Source organism: Phalacrocorax aristotelis, chromosome 22 (assembly GCF_949628215.1).
Source record: "Phalacrocorax aristotelis chromosome 22, bGulAri2.1, whole genome shotgun sequence".
Classification (NCBI taxonomy): Eukaryota; Metazoa; Chordata; class Aves; order Suliformes; family Phalacrocoracidae; genus Phalacrocorax; species Phalacrocorax aristotelis.
In genome coordinates, this window is record NC_134297.1 from 6,469,641 (window position 1) to 6,497,556 (window position 27,916).

The window sequence follows — 27,916 nt, forward strand, 5'->3', positions numbered from 1 at the left end:
GTTCAGAATAACACATCTTGAAGTTTTGCTTTACTGTTCTTCCAGGTGGAGAGTACTGGCGGGGGGGGAAGTAGTTTTGCTGCCCCAATGGACAGCTTGGACAAAGGGTTAAAAAAAATATAAAAATAGTAGTACCTTTCAGAGACCTTGAAGAGGAATTTCTGTTGAAGTGATGGGAGTTCTCAGTGTATACTGCCTCTTTAAGGCACAACTAGATTGTCTGAAACTGTTCTGCCTGCTCTTTTTCAAAGAACAATTTCCCTCCCTGTTGCAGAACAGGCAGTTTTTGCTTCCACGTTTGTAATAAAGCTTTCAGCTCCTGATGGTTTTGTGCTTCGGAGCCCTTACTGATGTGTCACATTTCTTAAAACATGTCAAAGAACCAACCATCAGGTGTATGCAGCTGCAGCATTTAACTTCTTCCACCAATTGTAGTTCAACTAAGTAGACAGAAAAAGAAGGCGCTGCTTTCTATCCCCAACCTTGAAAACGTCCAGAAAATGCGTAAGGAGACCTCAAGGAAATAGGTATGAGCATACACAGGGTTCATTCATCTCGCTGCAACGCAGAAGAAATTGCTAGCAAGGTGAAATCTCATTTTATCAAAGATAAAAATCAGTTCTCCTGTTTTGTTTTTACTTTGGTGCGATGCTACACACTCTGATACAGCTCAGTAGACTGAAGAGCTATAAAACTCAAGCACGTGAGAATCGGGTGTGTGTCGGCAACATACAGCGCCAGTTAAATGTTATGTGCTGATAGCCCTGGAATATTTGAGGTTCTAGGCTAGCTTCTGTTGAACTAGTTTTACTTTCTGGATCAGCAAAACCAGTAAAGGGGAGCTCAGCCTAGCCAGCTTTAGTCTGTGCTATAAATTACCACTTAATTTTCTAATAGCATTAAGCAGTTTTTCTAAGTAGAGATCTGTTGCTTCCCTTAAAGGAACTGTTTAATACATCCATTAGAGTTTCAGTATGCTTGCCTAGCTATGATATGACGCTGTGACTATTAAACCCCAGCTGATAAATTAATGCTTTGGAAATAAAATGCTACTAAATTAGTCAGAATTGCTTTTATAGAGTAAAAAAGTTGAAATCCATTAAGCCGCAAGTGAGGTCCTTCACCTTCTATGACCCTGTTGCTGACACAACTTTAGGGGTACTTCAAAAGGCTTGTTGTCATTCAACCTCTCTCTTGTGTCAGACTGCCCTTTCTAGGGTTTTGAGCTCTCAGGGATAGATAGAAGTCTACCTTTTATCCTGTGCTTTGGAAGAAGGAAGTAAGTTGTGAGATTTGAGCCTAAATTCTGCTAATAATACCGGGACCCTTCTAAGAGCTGTTTGGCTATTGGGTGACAAGCGTAAAAATAACCAGTAAAGCTTTCACCATCTGACTCTTGGAAGTACGCAACGTTGCTGTGAGCCATCTTCCTGCACTTCAGCCTCTTTGCTACTTAAGTAAGAAGTGCTGCTTATTCTTTATCCTGCTCTTGTTCGCTTGCTCGCTCGCCTCCAGGTTGCCACCATTAGTGGAAGGAAACTGGCAGCCTGCCTTCAGTTGCATTGCTGCTTCCTGGGATCAAAAATAGCTGCAGTCAGGAAAATTAAAGACTGTTTTTTGGTGAGACTCTCAGATGGTTTTACTGAGTTAATTCTCTTGCAGGTGTGTTTTGGCCATAAGTGGTAGGAACTTTTCCTAATGAGCAGCTAACAGAAAACTAAACTTTCTTGGGGAAATGTTCACACTGAAGTTTTCTATTTAAGAAGAAAAGTAATTTACTGTAGCTGAACAAACTTATGATATTAGTATGGGAATTTTTAAACAGCAAATGCAAAGGTGTGGGGTTTTTTTCAAAGCACTGATTTCTGCGCCCTTAGACATTGAAGGGTGTTAAAAGATTGTTTTGTGTGCAAGTAATGATACAAGGTGCTGCCTGAAAGATGCTCTGTGACAAGCCATAAGTAGTTCTCAGAATAAATAACAGGAGGTGGTGTGTGGGAAGGTGCGTGGGAGATGTTTTTGGTTTAAAGCCCCGATTTGCATTATTTCCTAAATATATTTAATAAGAGCTAGAATTCAGTTACCCGCTCTCGGTAATACCTACTAACTGCTGACTATTTTCATAGACCTGTAATTTATAGAATTAACTTGCACTTTTGACAGAACTTTGGAAGTTTTAACTATAAACATATCCTCAGTTTGGACGCTGAAAGCAGCAAGTCTGTTCCATAATTTTTTTGGTAACATGTTAATTTTGGTCTGGTTCACCATATACTTGGCAAAGCCTCGGGAGCAGCAGCAGCAAAGATGAAAGCAGCCCTGTATTTTAGCTGCGGGTTTCCTATTTTCAAAAGATGGTCATTAGACTTTAAAACATCATGGGTTTTTTTTTTTTTCCAGATTTGAATTTTCATCTGGACTGTTTGGAGGGCAGAATTACCAATTAATTTGTTCGGTTTGGGGGTTTGGTTATTTTTGGGGTGGGGGATTTGTTGGGGTTTGGTTTCCCTCTTCCCCCCCCCCCCTCCCCCGAAGACTGTGAATTTGGGGGTGGAAAGCGATCAGCGTGACCGGCAGAGCTTCAGCAGAGTTAGAGCAATGCCTGTGTGCCCTAGGGAACTTTGGGTGTAGCCTAATTGCAAGACCTTTAGATACCGAATGAGTATTTTATGGTACTCCAAATCTGTGCGCATAAATAGCCGATCTGTGATGGTGAACATCTTTAAAGAGAGGGATACTTGAGCTCACGAGTGGTTGAAACCAAAACCAAACTGTATTGCAAACTGTGTTCCCGCTTGTTACCTTTCATTTTTCTTGCATTTTTTCCCAGGTATTTTCCCTTGCTACGTCAAATTCTCGATGCTCTGTTAAAATATGCCCCTCTGTTTCCTGCTTGTTTTTTGGCTAGTTGTGTGTTAGATGAAAACACAATCTGTGCAGCCTTTTTATCTCAAGTCGTTCGAGCGGTTAGATACGTGGTTAGACTGAGTAACCACAGGTTCCTACAGTGGTCTCCGTTGCAGGGTTTTTTGTGAAGCTCCCAATGAGCTTCACAAGATCTGTAAAACAAATATTCACGCTGTTTTGGGGAGGTTTTTTGGTTTGATTTTGTCGCCCCTGGAATGCTAAATCACTTTGAATCAGTAGCAAGGGTTTGTTTTTTGCCTGCCTGATGTTAATAAATTATTCTCTCGGTCTCTTTCTGCCAACTTTGTCCACTAGGAAAGCTAGCTGACAAGTTGTGTATGTGTGAGTTGTGATGAGTTTTAGTCCAGAAGTTATTTTTGCTTTGAACAAATTGTTTTGAAGCGATGAAAGATTTTTGTAAATGTACTTTCCTGTGTATTATGGAATCTCTGTATCCTGGTAACCACAGTGATTATATTCACTAACTCTCATGTAGCTGAAGTGCCTTAAGATGGAAAGGACTCGCTACCAAACCATGTGGAGAAGTTTCTTGCAAAAAATGATATCTCAGTACTCCTCCGTGTGTGCGCTGTTGTCGGTGAAGCCTTTGTGCTACGAACGGTGATAGTTCATGTTAACAGCTCACTAATGAAAGGTAGATCTGAAAGGAGAGTCAAATGTTTTTCCTCAGCAGAGTGAAGCACTATTAAATCATAGCCACTTTTCCTACGTTGTGTTTTGGATCTCCCTTCCAATTGTCCAGGAAGGCAAAATTCCCCTGTGGCCATTTTCTTCAGTAGATTTTTAGTGTACGTGAAAACATTTAACTTGCACTGAAGTTTTCACTTGCTGGCTAGCTAACGAGACATCTTGAGTCTCTGTGGTTCAGATGCCCAGGTAATTCATGTGGGAAAGCAGTAATTAGTCTTGCTGTGCAAGACAGAATGATGACACAGATTGGAGCGATGAGGGGTTGAGGATTAAACCGGGCTGAGCCCGCTGACGGGTGACCTCAGGCAAGTCACTTGACTTTGTGCCTTAGTTTAGCCCAGTAATAAATAGGTCTAGCCTCCATGTGCTGTAGTATGACTTAGAATCGCTCCATAAGAAAAGGTGCTTTAAATAGCACCCTTGCTGTGTTTTGCTGAAAAGGGGAAGTGGCCGTAAGCGCAGCCATCCGATACTTCGTGTGAAAATTGTTCCTGATGCCCTTGTGAGGAGCAGAAGGAAGCTTGAGCGAACAGGTGTATCTGGACCTGCCTGTGCGCTGTGTAACAACTGTTAACGGCATCATAGTACTGCCTACCTCTTCTCTCACCCTTATATTTTTAGGGTGGCTTTTCTGGTAAAGTGCAGCAGTCCCAGCCATTACACACAACCTTTAGTTTTGAAAGCTTGAGGCCTATCAATCTTATTTTAAAGGACACTGTTCTGGGTACAGTAACATTTATTCAGGGAATGTTCCAACTGAGTTCTTCTGAACTTTGTCTCTCCGGGGACAGAAGAGAGGATGCCAAAGGCAACCATGTTACACAAACAACTTCAGGAAACCAAGGCTAGGCTGAATCGTGGTTTTACTGAATTTGATCTCTGCTCCCTGAGACTAGCTAGGCACCAGTACTGCCTGCAGCATTGCTTTCCCTATCTGAATGTGCCAGTTCCTGAGTGCAAATGTCTGACGGCAGATTATCTGCCCAATGACTCATGTAGGCTTGGTTTATGGAGCATGATAAACCAGAGGAGGAGGGGGAAGTAACCTGCTAACTCATTAGTAAAAATTCCAAGGACAAAAAGGCTGCCCTGAGTCACAGGTACTTGGAAATCTTCCTTTTTCTCTGCAGAAAGGCAGAGGAAGGTGCAATAGCAGGAAGGAATGCTTCAGGCTTCAGCAATGTTTTGCTCTTTGTAATGCTACGGTTGCTGTCGGCACATACAAAAGTACATAGATGACTGTCGCTGAACGTCAGAGCGTCCGAGGCTGCACGTTAGCCATGAACAGCGGCCATCTAAATATAAACTGCACCCAAGCTAGCCTTGCAGCTTCTGCATTGGTTTCCAGTCTTCTGCTGGTGCAGAATCCTCTACCACAAAAGTCAATAAAGGACGAGCAGATGAGAACTCCACCCCTTCCAGCAAGTTAAAGTAAGCCAAAGACTGCTTTACTGAGATTTCTGCCATTTAAATTCGAAAGCAAACACAGGCTGGTATTATCAGCTCACACCAGATCTGCCTGCAGACAATAATTCTTCCTGTCTTGGACCCCTGCCCATGTGCATTATTGTAATTATCAGCAATTTAAAAAAAAATAAAGCAATAAAGCTAGGATGAGCTGCTAGTCTGTAGATTTACTGCCTGCTGTGTCAGGCATTCATTAGCCTTCCTGGGTTCAAGCCACCTATCTGCTGAATAAAAGCAGGAAGAGAAGCTAAGGAAAACAAAGCGTGAAACACAATTTGAAGCACAAATTGAAAGCTCTGCTTATGTTTACAAGTTAAAAATCCAAAACCTGGGGAATTTTAAGTATTGTGTTCAGAAGTTCTTGTACATAAAGTCCTTCTGCCAACTTTCCCTACTTTTTAATTGAAGTGTTGGTTTCCTGAATGCTACCTTGCCATAAACCATTAATTCACAGGTGAGGTTTGCAGCAGTGAGCATTAGGTTTAAGGGCTGCGTGGTACGTCGAGACCAGGAAGGCTCAGCTTTGCAATTCCAACCCAGCTGTTCTCCTTCCAAAAGCTTCAGCGTAACACTTCACATCAGGTGGCAGTGATAGGCTGTGACTACAAGCATCTCTTCTTGATATTTTTTTTTTATTTTTATTTTGCCAAGGAGGGCTGGCCTCTCCTTACAGAAGAGAAATGCCCACAGCTTCAGCTTTGTAGACAGCAGTAATGTGGGGTGTGCAGCTGGGTTTCGAAGCAGTCAAGTCCCTGCACAAATACACGTACCAATTTTTCAGCCAAGGAAAGGGTGAAAAGTTAGAATACTCACACATTTAAAAGTGGCAGCCTTCAAGGGTTATGCTCACAGGAGGGCTGATAAGGTAGCAAGACTCGTTTTTTTTATCAAAGGAAATGTTAGAATTCCTCATTGGTCTTGAAAGCGTTCAACCTATATCCCCCATATCTGTGGATGGTATAGGAAGAGCTGCAGTGCTATCATCCCTGTGTTGCACTACAGATAGAACAGGATATGTATTTTAAAAGAATATATTCAGAAAAGCTTTTTTTTTTTTCCTCATTCTTTAATAAAGGTGGGAAGCATGATTGATCTGGATAAGGACTGTGCTGAACAGCATGTTCTGAAGTCCCTCAGGTTGTGGTTCACGTGCGTTCTGATGTAATAAGCAGAATTACTTTCGAGGGCTTTTGCTTAATTAAAAACAAACAGCGCAAGTAATCTTTCAAAGTACTGCCTGGCATTTTTTTGTCAGTGGAGCAGCAAATAGTTGTGGAACACTCGTAGCTCTTCTGAGGAGGAAGGAAATCTGATCAGACCTGCAGACAGTCCTGCAAAAGGCAGTGAATGCCCTCGGCAGCCATTAATCTGTGTTCTCTGGCCACCAAGTCAATGCAATTCACAATTAGAGCTTTTTTCCAGCAGCTTATAAATTCTAGAGGCTGGCATTTCAGTTTTAAAGCAACTTAATCTTCCATGGTTTCATCTGGCCAGGGCCGCTCGTGTATTGCTGCAGAGGAAGCCTGATGGAAAGCACAAGCAGTAGGAGCTTTCCTAGCAGGCTCTCGATCCTTCTCAAACCTTGCAGCCCTGTAACCAGGGCCAGCGTCTCTCGTTGTGCTTGTGCAACAGGGAGTCCACGTGCCCAGCAGCTGACGCGTTTGCACCAAACGCGTTAGCTGGGAGACTGATTTTTCTGTAATGCGTATTCCTAGATTTTCTTTAGAAGCAATATGCGATGAGAACAACGTTTTAGCGTAAATGAAAAGCGAATCTAAGATTTCCTGCGAAGCTCCCGTCCACTCTGGTTCTGCTGGAGTAAAGGCTCATGTTGTGGCTATTCTGATCAGATGAGCAAGGCTACTGTCATGTTTCCCCTCACGGAAGATTCGGAATGTAGTTAAATTTGACGTTTTGCAGATACCTCTGTGCTATAAAGGACAGCTCTCAGGAACTCATTTATATGAAGTATAATGAACAACCACTCTTGTTGAGAAACTCCAGTCACCCAAAGTCCCCAGCAGCATGCCAGAAGGCTTTCCTGAATAGCATTCGATAGGGAGCTGAGTAGACAGCATGCTCAATAAGCTACGCTGTGATAAGGTTTAACAGATCCTGGAAATATGAGGCAAAGTAAATGACTGTGTTTTTCATTTTTTTGCCTTTTTTGAACCAGAACTGCAGTGTATTGCATGAGTTTGGGGGTAGATGTCAAATACTCCTTACTTCACATAAGCTGAGAGGAATTCCGATGCATTTTTGTTCCCTGCATTGAAGTAGAGGAACACTAGAGAGCAGAAATGACTTAAATTCACAAAAAATCCTCCCTAAAGAATGTTGTTGTGCAAAGCCATGTCCGTAATCTCTCCAGCCTCGCATCCCTCCCTTGAGATGATAGATACTTGCAGGAAGAAAAGGCATGAGCCTTTTTTCAGAGCATAGAGCCCAGGCCTCTGGATGGATAAAGCTCACCGATCAAACCTGCTGTCACAAGTTGGAAGGGGCTAGTAGTAAATAAAAGACTGGATACTTGGGCAGAGACACTTCCATCAGAGAAGAAGAAGATTTAGAGGTTTGAATTGCAGTGTTTCAGGACTGTAAATCAGGCACTGCATGACAAGGTGAGGAATTCGACTGTCGTGAACTGGCCAGAGATTTATGTATTTACGGAATCAAATAGTTCTTTGGTCTTGGAAAGCAAACTGAATTACAGAATTATACCAAAAGGCAGGGCAGCATTTTACGACGAAACATCTTGTAAATGCAGGTGCCAGCAAGGAAGGTAAGGGTTTATGTAACAGTCTTTTCCCAAATAACATTTATCTTGCCTTCGTGTTATGGATACGTATTAATAGGATAATAGCTTCTAAAATAACGTTAGCCAAGGACGTACACAACGGGATGAACTCTCTTCCATTAATTGTATGTTGCCCCTCCCGAGCTGTCAGTCTGCTTATTTAAGAGATTGGATAGTTGCTCCTCAGCGCTGAAAGAGGCGGCTGCTTCCATTTATGGCTGGGAAATTCCCAAAGAAAAATGTGCTGTCAGTTTGTTCAGCCCTCTGCAATGTGGAATGGGAGAATTCTCTGAAGTACTGAAGAGCTTAACTAAGGACATGGCTTTATCCCAAGCTTCGTGCTGGCTTACATGTTCCCCAGCGCTCCTTTTGCAAAGGGATGCTTGAATGTAGACTGGCTAACCTCAGGCATCGCCAGCCCGAGCAATCTGCTTTTATTTTTGGTATGCCGAAGGCAATTGTGGGGAGCAACAGAAGCTGACTTTGTCCCAGAAAACTCTCCTGGGTGACTTTCTTCACTAAAGTAGCAGCACTAAAGGTGTGGCCTCCACCATTACAGATGAAATTTGCTGTGCTGTATTCTCTCATGACAGGTAGAATGAGATGAAAATGCTACATTAAGTAACTGAGGTGTTTGGTGGCTGAAGTGGATTGTCAGTGGTGAAAAATTGAAGCCCATTACTCAAAACCTGATCTTGCGGGTCACGGGGTTAAAGATTCAACTTGTGTATATCAGAGTTCATTAACTTAACAGTGCAATTCAAGAAAAGATTTCTTCCATTTGATTAAAAGTGATGAAATCAAGCAAGTAATTAGTCTCGTTTGTTCAGCTGTGAATTGGGGCTTAGCATGTTCTGGTAGCTAAGGCAACAGCACTCTACTGATATGCAAACTATTTGAGCAATCCGCGGAGGAGGACTGATACCTTTGCCACAGTGTGGAGGTGTCAGGCCGGAGAGACAGCAAAAATAAACACAAGCTCGCATCAGTATGTAAATAGGGGGTGGTCATGATATCAGGAGGTTGGTATGTGTTTGAACAGGAGTTTTGCTCATGCGGGAGCTGTTACAAATGGATTACGGATGGATGTTTCTGCCTCTCGGGATGGAGCCTGCACCCCTCCTGCCTATGCAGTTACCTTGTTTTGCTGCATACTTGTTAAGTTTGCTTTGAAGGGAACAGATTTCAAGCATAGGCAGTGCTAATGATCTCCGAACTGTTCATAACACGTACATGTTACTCTCTTTTGATGCACTGTGTTCTTCTTACGTGGGTTAATGCTTTGTGCATGCTTCATCTTGCGTGCTCTTTTCAGAGTTCAGCTTGAATCTTGGATGTAGCTGTAGTTTTGTCATCAAAGTCATGTTGTGGATTGTTTCCTTTAACGTGTCAAGTCTTGTGCTCTCTGGAAAGCGGTTGTTGGTACCGAAGTGGTGTTTGTTTGGAGAAAGATAAAAAGGCCCTCTTATAAAGTCTGTATGTGTGTGTTTATGGAGTTATGAAGGATCATTCCACGTTTGCCGCCTTCTTCTGAAACGATAGGTCAGGGAGGAAGGCAGTGCAAAAGCCTAGGTTTTGCTGAGTGGTATCGGTTGGCACTTGTTAGAAGCACGCGTTTTATATTAAATGATTTCTGAAAGAGCAAAGTTATTGCACCCCGTTCCCCAGCCTCAGGGTATTCACCAGAAATCCTCCTGTACCTGAAGTGTCTTTCCTTGGTTGGGACAGAGTACAACAAATGTACCTGCACCGAGCTTGAAAGCATAGAGTAACTTGGAAGCATTTTGTTCCTGGGACATCGACGCCAGTATCTGTTACATGTAGTTCAATATCCCATTACTTTGTGACCTGTGCTAGAACTTGCTCTTTTGAGCGTCTGCTGGGTGAAGGGGTTAGAGTGCATAGAAGCCTGTTTCTTGTGTAAGACTGTGTCTCCTAAGTGACATGCAGTGGAATAGTTCTTAAAACTCATGGAGTAATTTTTCTGAAGTCAAGACATGAATTTATGCTTTTGTGTCTCAAGTTGGTTTTATGCCCCGGGCACTAGCCATGTGTTCAGCACTAAAGAATCTCCGAATGTTGAAACATCTTATCTCCAGGCAGTGATCTTGTGTGTAAATGGGGAGGGGAAGAAATGGGCTAATTATAATGGAGTTAATTTTTTCCTAATATCCAGCAGCTGGGAGCTGTACGCAGGGGCTATCCCGTTGAAGTCTTTCCTTCGCTCCTCTAATTGCTTTAAGCATACACGTATTGATATAAGTTGGTGGTTGGACTTGATGTTCTTGAAGGTCTTTTCCAACCTTAATGATTCTATGACTTCTCAGTTGATGGAGATCTGCAGGCAGCAGGGAGGGAACAGCACCCACTGTAACGTGTGCGTTTTTGAGTACATGAAAAGTTAAGTATGAAGGTGGGACTGGTGGCCGAGGGTGGTGCTGCCTGCCAGGAAGAAAGCAGCTTAGGGGCAGCGGTGCCCCGAAGCCTCTGTACTCTAATCTGCCTTGTCTGAAGTAGTTGAAATGGATTTCATTCCCCTAAACACCTTAAAGAGCTTTCGATTTAGGAGTCCATCTGGTTTTTTTGCCTCATACCTCTTTTCTTTTTTTTTTTCCTTTTACAAAAGCTAGTAGTTACGTAGGGAGAGGATGTTCAGCTCCCAGCACCCACTCAGTCTTTTCAGAAAAACCCCAACTCTGCAATTTAATTTAATCCCCTTTTTCTTCTTTTGGTCAGCCAGCAAGATTTCAGAAAGGGAACCTGACCTTGTTTTCATTGATCAGTCTGCAGTTTGACCTGAATGTGGGGCTGGGTTGTTGGGCTTTTGTCTGCTGGTGCAGGGTGGGAAGTGCAGAGAATACTCATCAGAAGCCAGGCGGTACAAATACCCACAGGAGTGCACCGAAGGAGAGACAGCAGGCTTTGAGGAGTTGGCTGCAACAGCTATGTTTTTCTGATTGAGAAGGGTAGTCATCTTTACTTGTGTGTTTGGGCAAGAAGCTCAGGTGTTTCTATCCCAAATATTTGAAGATTTTGGGAGAAACACACAGCTTCAAACGTTGGACGGGCTCCGTGCAGTTGGAAGGAGTTATTTTATTAGTAGGAGCAATTCCTGCTTTGCGTGTAACCTCACAGCAGTGTTTCTGCCAAAAGTTACGAGTGAGTTATCTTCAAGTATCGGTTTAAGTTTCTCAGACGTCTGGTTTAGCCTTTGTGGGTGCCACCTTTAAGTGTGAATTACTTTTGGTTTTGGAAAGCTGTTGTTGCAATAATAAAAGCAGAGTTTGGAAAAACGAACACCTTGCTGGTGAAACCTTGGTGTGGGCTCACCAGCTTGAAGGAATATGGTTATGAAATAAGTTTGCAAGACTCCACTGATAGCTGGCTTAAGCGGGAGCCCTCTGAGAAGATGCCAGAGGGCTTCTGGTTCTTTGAGTTGTTCTGCTTTGGATCAGATAAAGCAATCAACATGTTTTTGTTTGTCTTCACAGGCTCTCGCAGCCAATGCTGGGACAGGGTTTGCGGTGCCAGAGCCTCAAATTGCCATGTTCTGTGGGAAGCTAAATATGCATGTGAATATCCAGACTGGGAAATGGGAACCTGACACTTCCGGGACCAAGAGCTGCTTTGGGAAAAAGGAAGAGATTCTGCAGTACTGTCAGGAGGTGAGTTTTTCTGTGTGATCCTGAATCTTCACCGCTGCTGAGGAATTGGATTCCAATTTAGCCTGTCAGTAGCAAATTAACCCTGCAGGAGACTAACTTGCGCTTGACTCGCTCAGTTCCCTGAACTGTCTTGCTGGGTTACTGCGTCGGGAGAGCAGGGGGGATGCTGCGGTGGGGTTTAGGGGGTATCACTGATTCAGATCAGCTTACGCTGCTACAGAAGGTCCTTGGTCCGTAAGTCAGAGAGGTATCTCTGGCTGTCTTTGCAGGGGTTTCTTCAAAGGTTCTGCTGCTGAGGCAGTTAACCAGCATCCGCTCCGTGTCTGTGCAAAATGGAACCTGTGATGCCTATTCTAATCAGAATGTGCCCGTGTTGTTCTCAGTGATGTGTTCAGATCAGCCAGCATATCAGAAAAATACTGCCATCAAAATGTTGACAGTATTTTTAGGCTCATACTTTATTGTAAAAAACATAGTCTCCTTTCAATGTGCTCCAGATACACTGTAGCATATTGGCCTTGATAGGTGTCTTTAATTGCTCCTCTGAGGTGGCAGGCACGTAAAATACCACAAGGAATGTGTTTTTTTAAGTGAGGAAAGTGTTAGAGCACACCACGTCTGAACTGGAAAATGTTTAAAACTGTTCTACAAGGCTGATATAACCGGGGCTACATTTGTTTCATGCAGTGGAAGCCTAAATATAAGTCAGAGTCTGGACTTGAGGACTCGAGCAGGATGTAGGGATCATATTAATGCTTCATAAATGGAGCAGGCGTAGGGAAACCTGAGGAGGTAGGTGCTTGGCAAGTGACGAGGGAGTCTGAAGATGTTACTAAACCCTATTTGTTGGTGATTGCCCTCTTCCAGAGGGTATCGTGCTGCACCAGGCAGAATAGCACAGGTAAATACTTCTCCGCTACGGTGCAAAGCCAAACACCTCAGCTTAGTGTCGATGAAGGCTCTTGCCCCTGACCTGCCTTTCTGCTGCCCCAAGAAAGTGATGACACATTCCGTTCCTCGAGCCCTGTGTGACAAACGGCTGGGGATTTTTTTATGTCTTCAGCTGTTGTAAGCTTGATCCAGAAGAGAATGTGTATCCACATGCACATTTGAACTAGCTTTTGTGTAGAGAATCAGCCTCGCTACTTCTGGGTGGGAGCCACTTTGGACATCCTTTTCTGGAGAGAAACTATCTCTGTGTCTTGTTCAACAGATGTATCCAGACCTTCAGATTACGAACGTTGTGGAAGCCAATCAACCAGTCAGCATCGAGAACTGGTGCAAGAGAGGGAAGAAACAGTGCAAAGACCGCACTCATATTGTCGTGCCCTACAAGTGCCTGGGTGAGTGCCTGGTGTGATGTGTTTGTGCATTCTTGTGGGAGGAGCAAAGGATTGCCTCCTGGCATCTTGCAGAGAGAACAACTCATTTCATAAAGCTTCTCTTGTATCAGGTTACCATTTCCACATCCAGCTTCCACTTACACGTTTTTATTTCCACAAGATGGAACTCTGCCTTTCTCAAACAGATCGACAGCTTGATAGCAGCTGTGGTGGAATAATGGTGCCTGGCGTGAAAAAGAAATCCCCATTCTCTCTGCAACTGCCATAAAAACCTGAAGGCTATTGTATCTGAGTATCACAAAGACATTGGGATTTAATACTCTGATCCTATTTTTGTGGAGCTTTAATATTTTGTTGCCTTGGAGACTTAAATGCTCAGTGTGTTCAGGCTTCCTGCTTTGGTCTTGGCAAGAGATCTCCATTCTATTTCAACGACTATATTTAAACTTTGCTGTTTCAAAGAGGCCCTGCTTCTTGCAGCTGCATCCCATGTCCCTACTTTGAACTGTGAAAGAATATGAGATAAACTGTGATGGATTTCTTGGTGCTTTCCAGAATTGATCCACCCACTTGAATCAGGCAACATGTTTAGCTTGTTTACCTTGCAGCTTTTGACCTGTAGGTTGCGCCTGACACTGTGGTGCACCGCGTGTGTTCTTAGCAGTAAGCTTAGTCTCAGCTGGCTGAATCTCTTCTTTTTTTCTGGAAAAGACTTGTTCTGCAAGAAGGCTTGCACGATCTTGGAGAATCTGGTTGTTGGGAGCATTCGGTGGGAACCGGTTTTCATAATTCATATCTGATCTCAGGTTGGTGTGTGGTTTGACATAGGAGAACACAAGCAAAATCTGTGGAACTGTAGGAGTACTGTTCTCCTGTATGTAACACCCTCCACTAGACAATCATAAAGCACTTCATAAGAAATGAAATTTGGTGTGGATACATCCTGGGAGAAGGATGCATTTCTTTATAGAGGTGGAAATTCAGGTCTGAGAAGCAACCAAACCCAGCTGATTATAGAGAGAACTTCTAATGGAAATAAGGATGAAAGCAAGATCTCTGGATTTATAAGGAGTCATCTCTCTTAGAAATAATCCTCCCCAAGCCTATTCTCCAGCTGAAAAATAAGCTGATTTTAGTGACGCTGCCTTAAAAGTTGTTAAACGTTGAACTATCTGTTAAAGTTTTTAATTAGCATCTTTCACAGTGTTCCTGACTTGTTTGGCCCAGCCTGCAAGGCAGCTTTGGTTTTCAGATCTGAATTACAAGTCGTTAGTCTCTACATGTATAAAATACCTTTTCATTGTCTTTAGCAGTCCGTAAATGGCTGGTCGTAAGTGGATTGTGTTTCTCAGGGGCGCACATGACTCTCTGATTACAGTCAAACTACGTTGTTGGTTTTTTTTTTGTTGTTCCCATGCTTGCTTGTGTCTTCCTTGCTACAGTAATGCACAGGCTATCTTGAGGCAGGATCTTGCTGTCATACCAAGTTTAACATTCTCGTGCCTCCCCCCACCAACGAAAGCTCTTTTGTATTTCAAAGGTGAAGAGGGGGAAGAGGAGAACCCATTAGCACTGTCACTGAACTGTAAAATAAAGGTAACAATAGGATGATGGGAGCAGGGCTGAGCCTGGTGAGGTGTGAAAAGACAAACTGCTGACAGTTCTGGCTAAGCTGCTAGGTGGCATGGAGGGGCCTCTGATGCCGGCGCTGATCTGAAAAGGGAGAGGATTTTTCTTTTTCGGTAGCAGTGGCCATGTTATGGGGAAGGTGTCCATGAACGTGCAGTGTGTAGGGGTTTGCCAGTTCCTAGGTGAACAGAGAGGACCTTCCGTGTGCCTAATGCAAAGGCGTTAGGATTCAGTGTTTGAAAAACAGTGAAGCTGTTTGGCTGCTGTTTATTACTGGTTATTGTATTTCATCAGTTTTTGAGTCTTCTGCCTTCAGTCCCCAGAACCACAGTCTCTTGATTTTAAAGTTTGGTCAGTTTTAGCTTTCTTCTTGAAAACTTTTTAACTAACCTCTCATGAGAGGGAAGGAGGAAGGATTAACAACTCAAAATTGTAACTGGCCTGTTTCAAGAGAAGGAAGTGGGCAAAATAACATTTCTCTGTCGTGTCTACTAGTTCAAAATCTAACCCATTTAAAAGGGGCAATGAATGCTAGTTGATTGCGTTATCTTGCGATTGTCATCAGATAATCTGTCCCTAAACTCTACTTGACTTGTGCATAGGAGCAGTGGCCGTGAGCTTTTGGTATCGGTACTAAGGGACTGCAGAAAAAAATTGGTCACGCAAAATATTAAAATTTATTTTGAAAAGATCATGTTGAAGATTGGTTGGGCCAATAATTCTGCTCCGTGGAGACTCTGTGAGAAAAGGCCTCTGACCTCAAAATCTTTTCTCCAGTTCTAACAAACGATCCCTAAAGCTGCCAGTAATGTGTGCAAGGCATGTTGCTTTCAAACACTTGGACTGAAGATTTTTTCCTGATCTTCTCAGGGTATCTAGATATCTCCTTACATTAAAATTACTGGAAGTGGCATTTATGTCTGTAAGAAAGAAAGAAGAATTAATCTCAACTTTGAGGAAACTTCACATTTTGGATTCCAGTGGCAACTTGAGCTAAGAACAGAAAGCAATGCTCACATAATTCTGATACTTACTTCACGTGTGTTGGCACCCGGCTGAGTTGTGGTGGAAGTTTAGGCTGGATAGCTTTCAGGTCCAACTCACGCAGAGTCTGTAGAGCAGACTTATTCTCTCTCTCTGCCCTTCCCACCTTCCTCAAAAGCAAAAGTCTGGTTTTAAGAGTGTGCCAAAATCTCCTTGTGCTGGTGAGGCTGTGGTTACCTAATGTTGGAATGCAGTCTATTTGCTGACTCAGGTTGTACTCTGGGTTTTCGGGCTGTATAGTTTGTATTTTTCCAGCCCTCTGTGTTTTGGTTAGGACTGTCCGAGTCAGGGAATGTGCTGTAGTTGATCCTGAATTCAACCATCTGGAAACAAAACAAAACAAAAAAAACAAACAAGACTTGCTCAGATACCCAGATACTGAAAACAGAGATAACGCTTGTGGCTTATAAACATTTCCAGGCTGTTACAGCACCAGACAGCATGAACTAGCTTTGGTATGATGCAGCTCATTTAGAAATTGGTGGGGAAGTGGTTTGAAAACTTCCGTATGCAGATGCAATCTTTTCAAAGATTTGCATGAAATCTCTTCTGTCAATCCTGTCTGTTCCATGAACAACTATTTATTAATTTGCATTGTAAACTTTGCCTTCAGTTCTGCCTTAGGGTTCACATAATGTTTCACCCATCGGCCCCTACTCTTGTTTTGTACCTTGGAAACTCTGAGGCTCTGTTTTTCTGTAAATTTGCAGAGATAGCAGCCGGTCTGACCTGTCCCTGTTAAGAATATATACCAAAACTTTAAGGCACTTGCAGCAAAGTGTATGTAATTTAGGGAAGTTCTGATATTGGCTTTGTTTTCTGTTGGAAGTTGGACTTGCGTGATGAGACAAGCGGACTATGGACGTGTCTTGTTTTTCAGTGGGTGAGTTTGTAAGCGATGTCCTGCTGGTTCCAGAGAAGTGCCAGTTCTTCCACAAGGAGCGGATGGACGTGTGTGAAAGCCATCAGCATTGGCAAACTGTGGCAAAAGAGGTAATGCTGCTGTGGCAGGAATGTTTTGTCTAGATCTGTCCACTTGGATGCTTGTAGTAGCATTGGAGCATAACAGCGTGTTTGGGATCTGGTATTCCCATGTTGCAGGCTACAGACTGAGCCAGAGAGCAATGAAAAAAAATGTAGAAGTACTCAAGTGACTTAGCTCAGCTAGCTACCCAGGCTTTTTATTCACAAAAAGCTGTCCTAAGTAGCTTGCCCAAGACCATACTCGAGGAACTGAAATCAGGTCTCTAGGATATCGCTTTAACCGATGGCTCATCCCTCTTGCCAGGCTAGAGAGCTACAGTGGTCATAGGATGGTTCCTATTTCCCTTGCACATTTTGCATTAATGTACCTGCTGCTGCTGGGGATTTGGTTGGGAGTGCTTGCCTGGGGACATTCTGAGTTTCGTTGTGACTGATTAGTGGAGGTTTTACATAAGAGACGGATAATCTTCTCAGAATAAATCTAGCCCATGGGGGGTTTTGTGCATTGGTTTTTTTTGTTTGTTTGTTTTTTTATCTGACTAGCAAAAATGTTGCAAATTCTCTGTGTACCCGTTGGAACTGAGGGTAATAAAAACAATATTGTGATGAAATGTACTTGTTTTCCATTTTGTAGAAACAGCAATTGTAGAAATAGCAACACAAAGGCTAGTTGTGATGGTGCTAGAAAAGATGAGATTACGGATGCACCAGTTAAACTTCCTATTTCTTTAAAATCCCAGGAGCAAGCACGCATTTAAATAAAGCTGTGCTAGAGGAATCACCTTCTAATTGAGGATAAACTTGTTAATGTCTAGCAAATCTAAAAATCACTTGCTTTCAATGTAATTGGAGAACTTTTCCAGAAATATTTGACTCCTTTTACATCCGTGCCATAACAAAGCAAAGCACACAAGGGTTCTGATGCACATAATAAACCCTTTCTTACTTCCTCCTTTTCTGGGGCACCGCAAAGCCATGTATTTCCTTAGCTTAAGAGAAGTGTATAGGCATAATGTCTAATCACAGTTTGCATTTGGCTTTTTCCTGAATTACCCGATTGATTTTTTTCATCTACAGCATGTTAAAATAATCCTGACACAGAGTCCGTTTGAGTGATTATTCACTTACTCCAGTGTAAAGTTTAATAGATAAAGTTTAATGAAATGGCCAGCCCAGAAAAGCAAACAACAGTTCTGTTTCTTTCAAGTGCTCTTTCCCCTGAGTTGGCACAAAACGTCCAGTTATTTTTCCTGAACTTAGCCAGGCTGACAAATCAGCAGTCGTTAGGGGCTGGAGGGTGTTTGATACGTTAAGACCAGGAAGCACTACATGGCTCTTGATCTGGGACTTTCCTGCAGATTCTGCTTAGGCTACAAGTTTCAGATCCATTTTCCTGTGATGTTCAGACTTAGATTGCATGCTGCTCTTGTCTTTTTTCTGTAAAATTTAGACCATAGGTAGCATTCTTGGGCTGAATGATAGGTAGGCTCCAGCTTTATCCAAAGCAAGAGCGTGGTGCTAAACTGACCTAAATGGGTTCCTCTTTCAGGCCTGTCTGACAGATGGGATGATCCTGCACAGTTATGGCATGCTGCTGCCCTGTGGAGTAGACCGGTTCCATGGAACAGAATATGTATGTTGCCCTCAGACGAATGTTGTGGATGAGGCTCTGTCCAAAGAGGAAGAGGATGAAGATGAGGATGAAGACTATGACCTTTATAAAAGGTAAGGTGCCTATTGGCATAGATGTTAACAGCTCTGTATGTGAAGTTGCCATATGTGAATATTTCATGCAGTGACTCCCTTGTGGTGAGGATTGAGAGGAGCGTTTCTGTGCTTTTGAATTTCCCAAAGGAGTGTCCTGAGCCTGCAAAAGCCTTGCAGAAGGACAACTGACTTTGCAGTGCTCCTGTTACTGGAGGAGCTGAGCAGCCCCGCTCCCTTCATTCTTAGATAGTCAGAGTGATTGCTACAGTCCCTCCCCCCCAGGTAAGGGGGACTTCCACTTACTGAAAAGAAGCTGATGAGAAGATGCACTGAAGCCCCACTAAGCCAGAGGCGTGGAGAAGCTCTGCCTGCAGGAGCAGATGTGTCTGTAATGAGGGAAGTCGATGGGGTGATCAATAGTTGGTACATTTATTTTTCCCATCTCTTGTGTTTCTAGAACAGGTGAAAAGAGAGTTGTTAATCTGGTACATCAAAGGTTGGCTGCCAAGTGGCTAGCCATGACTTCACCCCCTAACTTAACTGTATCCTTTCAGTGAGTTCCCTACAGAGGCAGGTGTAGAAGACTTCACAGGAACAGCTGTGGAAGAAGATGAGGATGAAGACGACGAAGGGGAAGAGGAGGAGGACGTGGTGGAAGACCGCAATTACTACTATGATAGCTACAAAGTTGACGATTACAACGAAGAGACCCCCACAGAGCCTAGCAACGAGAAGGCTGTTGCCGAAAAAGAAGTCAGCAGCGATATGAAATGTAAGACACGTTCTAGCCTACAGGCCTTTCGCTTCCCTGAGCGTGTTCTTGTTGGCTGTAAGTTGGTGATGGGTTTTTGATCAAGTCAATAAATGCCACTTGGAAGTTTTATTTGCCAGATAAGTTAGCAAACAGAGAAAAGCTGATGATGCTTATGTTTCAAGTGTTGAAATTAACTTTCTAGAGCATGGGCCATATGTTTCCAGATAAATAGCAGTTCTGCTGGCAGAAAGCCCGGTGTTTGGCACGTTAAAGGAGCACCTCCGTGAAGGTGCAGTGTTTGAGTCAGAAAACCATATCTGCATAGGTTAATTTTGGAAAAACCTTGAAGAGGTATTCGGGGTTATGCTATGAATTGAAAATCCTAGTTTGGGGTGATTATCTTGGATTTGGTATTTTGTACCAGTTTAGGAAAAGGGAGCTGAAAATGGTGGGCTGTGCTCTGCAGAGGTGGCATAAAGGTGCCATCTGGCCATTTGAGTCTGAAGAAGATACTTGGGTGCTGCCTTAACAGCTTAGCCTTTGCATAAACCCTTCTCTTTTGTGACAGAAAGGCAGCCAACACAATTGGCCCAGTTTTATTACATGAGTAATATATACTTACTGCGGTAGTAATATATACTATACTTGCGGTAGCTTTTGTTAAGTGGTAGGTGCCATTGCAGAGGGCATCTGCTGATCGTGTGGGGCCTCAGCGTTATACGATGTCCTATACTTTACGTGTAGAAGTGTCTGCAGAGGAAGGAGGAGGGGAGAGGGAATGAAATTCAATTAGCTACAGATCACTGAATCATTGCCAGCAGTTCTTGCATCTTTTTGGTAAAATGCCAGCATGCTGCAGATGATTTTACTTGCTGAAACAGGGCTTAGCTCATATATGTACGGGGCTGTTACAGATCTGCAGGTGTTGAAACAGAATTGGAAAAATGTGATTGGGGTGTCTGTTTTGGGGGTATGCTGTCTTTTTTTCCCCCCAAAGTACCATGAACAGTTGCGAACTTGTACACCGTATGTGTTCTCTTGCCTCAAAATAACCTGGCTGCTTATATTGCCCGCTTATTGTGAAGCAGTCCACGTGCTGTGGCTACCTGCAGTTCCAATATTTAGTGTACGGATGTTTCAAAACTTAAAAACCCAGCGGCCGAGATTGCCATGGCAATCATGTTCCTTCTGCTTAGCTTTTTCGCTTGCTCTTACACCTTACCTTTTAAGACGTGAAGGTCTACCCAGGTAGAGTGCAGCGGAGTAGGGCATCTTTGAATGCTTTAAGCAGCCCTATTGGGTTTTCTTTCCATCATGTTGGTTTTATACAGTGGAGGCTTCACCACTGGGACACCCAAGGCATAATGCGGTGGCATCGGCAAAAGAGATCCATGGTGTTTCAGCCTCTAGCTAAGGAGAAATCACTCTAGCAGATGAGAGCTCCATGTCGAGACAACTGCTCGAGTAGCCCACGGCTGCGCGTTCGCTCCAAAGCACCACGTGCAGGCGCTTCCCTGAATAGTGCTGGCAACCCTTGTTTGCGGTGGCTGTTTTTGCAATGCTAAAAATCCCCCCAAAACCTGACAAAAGCCCTTTGGTCGGTGAAGTGGCGATGCTGAGGCCAGCGCTGGTGCCCCAGAAGAAGGTGTGAACTAGAGCCACCACTGCTATGTCTAAGTTGCTCGGCAAGGCCTGTGCTCCTCACTAGCTCATGTTCTCACCCGTCTCCACACAGCTGTCTGCTCCCAGGAGGCGATGACAGGGCCCTGCCGGGTTGTGAGGCCTCGTTGGTACTTCGACCCTAACAAGAGAAAATGCGTTCGCTTTATATATGGAGGCTGCGGAGGCAACAGGAACAATTTTGAGTCAGAGGAGTATTGTATGGCTGTGTGTAAAAAGATGAGTAAGTCCTGCCTCCCACTGGTCCTTTTGCAGCTAGCCTCTGTCTGTCTGGCGTGTGGTGTCTCCTCCTCCTTGCCTAGGTCAAGAGAGGATACGTGTGTAGCTCATCCTTTTGGTTCTGGTGTCTGCAGCAGTTCTGTCTGTCCTTTTGCAGTAGTCTCCTCTTGTCTCTGCTTCTCTAGGTCTTTAGGGTGAACTTTCCTGGGGAAAGTGGCTCTTGGCATACACTGTGCTCACCGTTGGCTTTGCAGCTCTCGCTACGGGCTTAGTTGTCATCTTCCAGATGTATAGCAAGGACCAGGGGCTCTCTCTAACCTCTTGTGAAAGCACATAGCTTGCCTGTTTGTATAAGTGGCAATTTTTTTTTCCAACTACAGGGAAGGAAGCACTTGCTTTCCCCAGTTGTGTTACCGTGTGTATGTTTGACCAGTTGGTCCTGAAAAGCAGGCTGCTACTCGCCATTCTCCTGCTAGTAGGCGTTTTCTTGCTATTGTATTTTGGGAGAGTATCAGAGAAGTAGTACAGAACTCAGATTCCCACTTTCAGCTCGATTTGAAATATGAATCATGACTCAATCCCTGCATTTTTGAGAGCTTGAGGTTTTTGGCACCAATTTCAACTGGCTTTTATGTCAGATGATAAAACTACCAAAAACATTTTAACCTCCTTATTAATCTTATTGTTGAACTCCAGCACTTCCACTTCAGCTACCATTAAAGCCTTTTGAAAGGCTTTTTGTGTTATCTGGGGCTTGGCAGTCTGACTATACAGCCATAATCCTATTTACAAAATGGGCTTCATGCAAGTGCTTTAGATTGGGCTGATCTAACTGAAGTGGTGAAATAAAAGATGCGGATGTCAGGAGCTTTTTGTACCAAAGTTTGTCCTGTTACTAGAGGGATTTGAGGCTGGAGAGAGAGTTGTCTGTGTCCAAGCTTGGTTCAGAAATGCCATGATCAGGCCCAGAATACAGTACCGATCTGATGTCGGCCCTTGCACGCAACAATTCTTTCCACTCCTTCCCTAGTTAAAGGTTCGTGGATTCAGGTGCAAGCGAAACTGCAAGGTAAATTTTTTTCTGAAGAATGCCGTCTTTCGGTGATGCATTGGAGGTTTTTTCCCCACCCAAATTTCTGAAATGGTTGGAAGGCTGCCTTAACTTTCCCTTTTGCCCTCCCTCTGCTAAAGGACAACAACGGAGTGCCTCGTGTTTGTTGTGGATCCTTTCGGAAAGGGCTCTGGGATGTGTAGTTTGTAAAACTGTAGCACAGAAACTTCATTTAGCATTTCCTGAACTGCAGTATGGAGTACAGAGCCCCTGTTGTGGATTTTGCAGATGCTTGAAATTGTCAGTTCTGAAATTTTATTTCTCCCCTTGTTGGATTTAAATGTCTTAAAGATACAAACTGTCCAGTTTATTGGACAAGTCAATTTGTCACACTGAGCCTCCTTCTGTTGCTGTCTTGTCTAATATCGTTGCCTGTTAGTCCTGCATGGTGCATCTGGTAGGGAAGGTAGGTCTGAAGTGTAAAATATTGGGTAGTGTTTTGTGCAGATTTATTGTCAGGCTCCCTAATCATATTAATGATGTCTGGAGCCAGCTTGTCAGCGAACAGCTAATGCGCAAAATGTCATTTAAAGTATCCAAAGCCAATGTGAAAAGGAAGAGAAAACAAGTTCTTTATTCTGCAATCCAAGTCATTCTCTAGCTGGAGCTGAATAATGCTCGTCTCAGAGCTAATGAGAAGACTGAACAGGTGCTGGTTGCCGCAGTGCATTGCTGTGTTTTGGGGATGATGTAACTAACTGATGTTGTGCAGTAAATTGGTAGCTTAAAGATACCAAAATGGACTCCTGGTAGGTGGCAGTTCAGTAAACTCAGTCTGCCAGGTTGTTAATTTTGTAGGCAAGGAGGTTCCTCTCCCTACCTGTCCTTTGCAATCCAGGATCACAGTTTTCTGAACCTCTGCTTAATTGTTCCCTCTCTTTGCAGTGCCAACTGATGATGTGGATGTCTACTTTGAAACCCCAGCTGATGACAACGAACATGCCCGCTTCCAGAAGGCGAAGGAGCAGCTGGAGGTCAGGCACCACAACCGCATGGACCGGGTGAGCATCTAGCTTCAGTCTTTGGTGCTGCACTGCATAGCCAATGCCTGGTTTTCTTCTGGATGACTGACGGTGAACTGACTCCCTTTCCAGTCACTAGCCTCTGTGTGTTTCTTGCAATATGACCACACAGTGGCAGTTAGATTTTCATTTCTTCAGTGTTGGGAGACAGGAATCACTGAGTGTGTTTGGCTTGCTGCTCAGAGGGCTTAAGTGCTAGGTTTAAACCCCACAGCAGCTCTATTGTGCCTTCAAAACCCAGCCAGGCTGTACAAGGATCTACCCGAGAAGGCAAATTAGCTCGCGAAAAACAGACGTAAATTTGCCTCTTGTTGATGTTGGTTGTCCTTTTCTTGTCCAGGTGAAAAAGGAATGGGAGGAAGCAGAACACCAAGCAGTAAATCTCCCCAAGGCAGAAAGGCAGACTCTCATTCAGGTAAGAGGTGAAGGACCGAAAGAAGAAAGTTACTGGAGCTTGGCCTTCGTCTTCCCAATAAACTAAATGAGAGATTGTAATATTCAAAGCCAAAAGACGACTGAGATGGAATACCAGCTTTCCTATTCTGTCAACAGCTGCCTTTCAGAGGAGATCTGATTCAATTGCGTGCTTTGTTCTTAAAGCTGGAGATGATCTGATGCTGTGCCAGGTCCTTTCCTAAGCCCAGTAGTAGGAAACTATCTCACCCCTCAAGTGCAGCCACAGCAGAGCCAAATTGTAACCTCAGACCTGTGGCCCATTTTGCACTAATCAGTGGCCTCACAGCCCAGTTAAGATTGTCCCTGACTCTCTGGACACACATTTCCTGTTTGGGCAGACTTAGTGAAAACTACTTAGACAGCAGATAAAGCTGGTTTACTGCCAAAATGCCAGTCCTGTGCCTTACAAGGAGAGTTCAGTTAGACGATGAAGTTAATCGGGATATTCTCAGTATGGGATTGTTAGGGGCAGGCTCTTCTGGCAGCCACCACTATATGAAGTTCTCTCAAACCAATATACAACTAAGTGACTGACTCCGGCTTTTAAGCCCTCTTTGGATTTTATCCTGGAACATAGTTTTCTCTCTACATTTTTTAATGTAAGCCACTGTTTGGAAATCTGTGCAGGTCCAAAAGTTTTTCATCATCTCTGTGGAAACATAATAACACTTAATGGACTCTTCTGGTTCATCTGGAGATGTGGGTTATGACCTTTGTAATAGAGTATATGGAGGTTTGATCTGAAGGCGTGCTGATGAAAAAACCCCTATGCAATACCTTCATAAACGTTTGCAAATGCATATTAATGCTCTAGGCTGAAGGGATCGATCCTGCTTCCGTATTGCAGGGTTGAGGGAAAGAGTTAATGCGGTGTCATTCATTCAGTACAGCCTGCATCTCCCAGTTTCAACATGACCTTTATCTGCAAGGCCACATGCCCTCTTGAGACCTTTGAAATGGGTTGTGAAGGAAGTTTGGAAGGCAAATTGTCACTATTGAATTTGCAAAGTGGAAACCTGCATCAACATTTCTTGGTGCCTTCTCTCCTGCTGTAAACGCCTAGGCCGTGCAGTGTGACAGGCTCCATTTGGTCTAAGGAGTTATGCGAGTGAGAATAGGTGACCCTGATGCATACAGCGCATTTCACGCTGACTGCTTTCTTTGTTCTAGCACTTCCAGGCAATGGTGAAATCTCTGGAGAAAGAGGCAGCAAGTGAGAAGCAGCAGCTTGTGGAAACTCACCTGGCTCGTGTGGAAGCCATGTTGAATGATCGCCGTCGGATTGCTCTGGAGAACTACCTGGCTGCCCTGCAGGCTGACCCACCGCGGGTGAGCTGCTCTGCAGCAAACGTTGCCAGTAGGATAGCGCTGGGTAGGGTGGAAGGTGGCAACGGCTTCGTGAGAAGACTGCCCTTGACTTGCCAGTACAGAACTGGGAATAGGTCCCCATTGCAGCTTTCTCCATCGTGTCAGTTTGTGCTGAAGACCTAGCAGTGGGTCTCCTAATTGACTCACTTCTTCTGCCTGGTTAAAAAACCCTCCGCTTTGTTTAGTGTTCATAAGGCATAGTGTTCTGAGTCAAACAGACTTAATTTAAAAAGAAAATATCTAAGAGGTTAGCGCAGATCCTTGATCTGTCCATTAACAAAGCAGGCTTGCATCTGAAGTGCTGTATTTCAGCTGTGAATTTTATTTGAATCAAATGGATTTGAACTCTTCCCCTCTTCAAACCCCGCAGCCCCACCGCATCCTGCAAGCTCTGAAGCGCTACGTCCGTGCTGAGAACAAGGACCGTCTGCACACCATCCGCCATTACCAGCACGTCCTGGCAGTTGACCCAGAAAAGGCTGCACAGATGAAATCTCAGGTACGAGGATGTTTCTATCAAGGGAGGCATTGTTACCCAGCCCTGGCTATCGGAGACTCTAGAAGCCATGCGTCAAGTCCTCACACAAATTTGCTGGGTACTATAGCAACTTGTCATACTTGTGGAGAGATCTCCCGTCCTGTAGGCATGTTGCCTGTCACCAGATACGCTGTCTGTACAGTTTTCCTGGGTGCTTGACTCAGTGTTAAAAGTAGGGACTCTGGTTTTAGCCGTGAATTATTGTTGGTCACAAGGACAAGGCGAGGGGTTTAGAACCAGGTCGGTATCGTTCTTGTGTTTCCTTATGTCAAGCACCCATGAAATTACTTGTTCTGGGGACTTAGTCACCTTTGAACAGGCTCCCTCACTTCTTTCAAGACCTCGCGCCCGTGTGTTCCTGTTATTAGGCTCGTTCTTCAGGATGCCCGTGTTTTGGGTTTGTGGGAATTCTCTTGTGCCTCCGCGGGGTTATTGCCTTGTTTCCAAAGCATAATACATGACCCCCCGCCAAGCACTTGATCATCATTGTTAGTCCTATTAGAAGGTCTGTTTTGATGAGTTTATTTTGTCCCATTGCCGTGTATTTTACTCCTGAGTAGCCAGGAAGTCATTTTCCTTCTCCTGGGTGGTGTATGTGAATGTGTCACTTCAAGCGGGTGTCAAACCTGGCCGATGTACTTGTAAGAGTAATTGCAGATATTCCACAAATCTTTTGAATTACCTCCTGTTTTTACAACCCACTTTTAAAATGGTGAAAGATGTACTGAAAGGCCTAAAATTCAAATTAAGAATGGCCTGTTAACGTTGAAAAGTCTGTTCGTAAGGGTATGTCCCTTCACACGTTCAGAGAGAAGCAGAGAGACCTGACTGTCTGCTCACAGCTGTAGGAATGTAATCTGTGTTTTACCAGGCCCAGTTTGTGGCTGGTCTGCTGCTCTGAAATGTCTTTTAATTCTATAGTGTGTGAAAGATGTGCAAGAACAGAAAAGAGTGGAGAGCTGCAAGGCAACAATGCGGTCGAGCACACCCAGTGCTGCCAAATGGAAAGATACAGGCACTGAGAGAAAAATGCTTTGTGACTTGGCTGTATAATCAGTAGATGGAAATGTCGTGGTTTAAGAGGAAGACAGGGACTGGAGTCTGTTACTGTCATCTCTGGTGAGGTGTAGAGTAATGTCGCAGTGATTTTCTAGAAGCTAACTTCACGCTTGGAAGTGCCTGGTCCCATGGGCTCTGTGTTGTTTCTGGGTGCTGGCGGTGTACCTTCAACCGCCGTCTCTCGGGTTGTCTGCCAGCGATTCTGCGGTTCTTGTTAAGGCGCACATCCTCAGAAGGAGCGGTGGCAATTGTGGTATTTACACGCTGCTGTTCGGCTTGTGATGCGGAATATGTGGTAGCATTTTCAGAGTCAGCTTAGCATATCAAGCACAGTCCACCCTGACCCTTTGTTCTGATGCCGCCAAAGCCCAAGAGGGAGTGTGTGAACTGTATTCTTAAGCTAAAACCCAAACAGTCCTTAATTCATTCTGAAGGCTGCAGTGTCAACAAATCAACACGCGAGGGATGTGGGTGGTACAGTTCAATTTCCATTCGCTTCACTTTTCAGATGCACTTTAAGCTCCTCAATCGATTCCCTTGATTGACAAGCTGCCACACGTAAAATTAAATTGCTTTCATCCTTGCTCTCAAAGGTCAGGCACATGTCAGATTGTAAAACAGGTCCATTCAACTCCTTAGCTTTTTCCAACATTTGGCTATCCATATAAATGTTTTTCTTGTTCTGCATGATCCCTGATTATGCAGCACCCTCTTCAGGTCAGGCTTCATTTCACCAGTGAATTTAATATGCTAGGGAAGAGCGATTTGAGGTTGCACAGAGTTCGAATTTATTTCTCAAACGAAGGGAGAAGGCTGTTGGCAGTGGGTGGGTGTTGTGGGTGTAAGACAAATGTAATGTCACCATTGTTCTGAAAGGCACCTTTGTTCTGAAACCAGAGCTGATAAATAATATTGTCTGCTCCCTTTGCACGTATCTTTTCTAGTAGTCAGGAATGATAATCCATTTAATAAAGCACTTGCTTGTAGCTGCTGCAGTAAATGAATTATGACCGCACCTGGCATATGGGAAATACCAGCTTCAGTGTTTCCAGTGGTGAGGTGGTTACAGCGAGAGTCAGCTGAATCCTCCCTCTCACCCCCAGCCTTTCCCAAAATACTGAGAGCACCACATGCAAATGGGCAGTTCCAGTGAAGCGTGACGTGTTAGCATCTATCAGAATTGGACTAGATGGACCCGTGTCCCATTCCGTTTGTCACAGCAGATGCACCAGTAGTAGATTTTCTATTAAACAAGTGAAGTATCGGTACCAGCCGAGTGACTGACAGTCTTTGCCTACTCCAACACACTCTTGTACATTTGCAGGTGATGACACATCTCCATGTGATTGAGGAGCGGATGAATCAAAGCTTGTCTCTGCTCTACAAAGTACCATATGTGGCTGAAGAAATCCAGGATGAGATTGGTGGGTGTCTCGGTGTGCCAGCTCCCATGCC

At 44.0% G+C, this 27,916-nt stretch overlaps 1 protein-coding gene across 8 annotated transcripts in view; it reads left to right on the plus strand.

Annotated features, from left to right (window-relative positions):
• APLP2 (amyloid beta precursor like protein 2) overlaps window positions 1–27,916 on the plus strand; it is a 48,358-nt gene that overhangs the window by 12,237 nt on the left and 8,205 nt on the right. For 4 of the 8 annotated variants that reach the window (XM_075116389.1, XM_075116387.1, XM_075116388.1 and 1 more), the window contains exons 2-12: window positions 11,374–11,547; window positions 12,761–12,890; window positions 16,444–16,556; window positions 18,097–18,272; window positions 18,809–19,026; window positions 20,744–20,911; window positions 22,904–23,019; window positions 23,381–23,455; window positions 24,667–24,825; window positions 25,235–25,363; window positions 27,786–27,885. In XM_075116389.1, the coding sequence (XP_074972490.1) occupies window positions 11,374–11,547; window positions 12,761–12,890; window positions 16,444–16,556; window positions 18,097–18,272; window positions 18,809–19,026; window positions 20,744–20,911; window positions 22,904–23,019; window positions 23,381–23,455; window positions 24,667–24,825; window positions 25,235–25,363; window positions 27,786–27,885 (1,558 nt within the window). The remainder of the gene's footprint in view (window positions 1–11,373; window positions 11,548–12,760; window positions 12,891–16,443; window positions 16,557–18,096; window positions 18,273–18,808; window positions 19,027–20,743; window positions 20,912–22,903; window positions 23,020–23,380; window positions 23,456–24,666; window positions 24,826–25,234; window positions 25,364–27,785; window positions 27,886–27,916) is intronic. The other 4 variants (XM_075116393.1, XM_075116391.1, XM_075116392.1 and 1 more) reach the window with 1 other exon arrangement.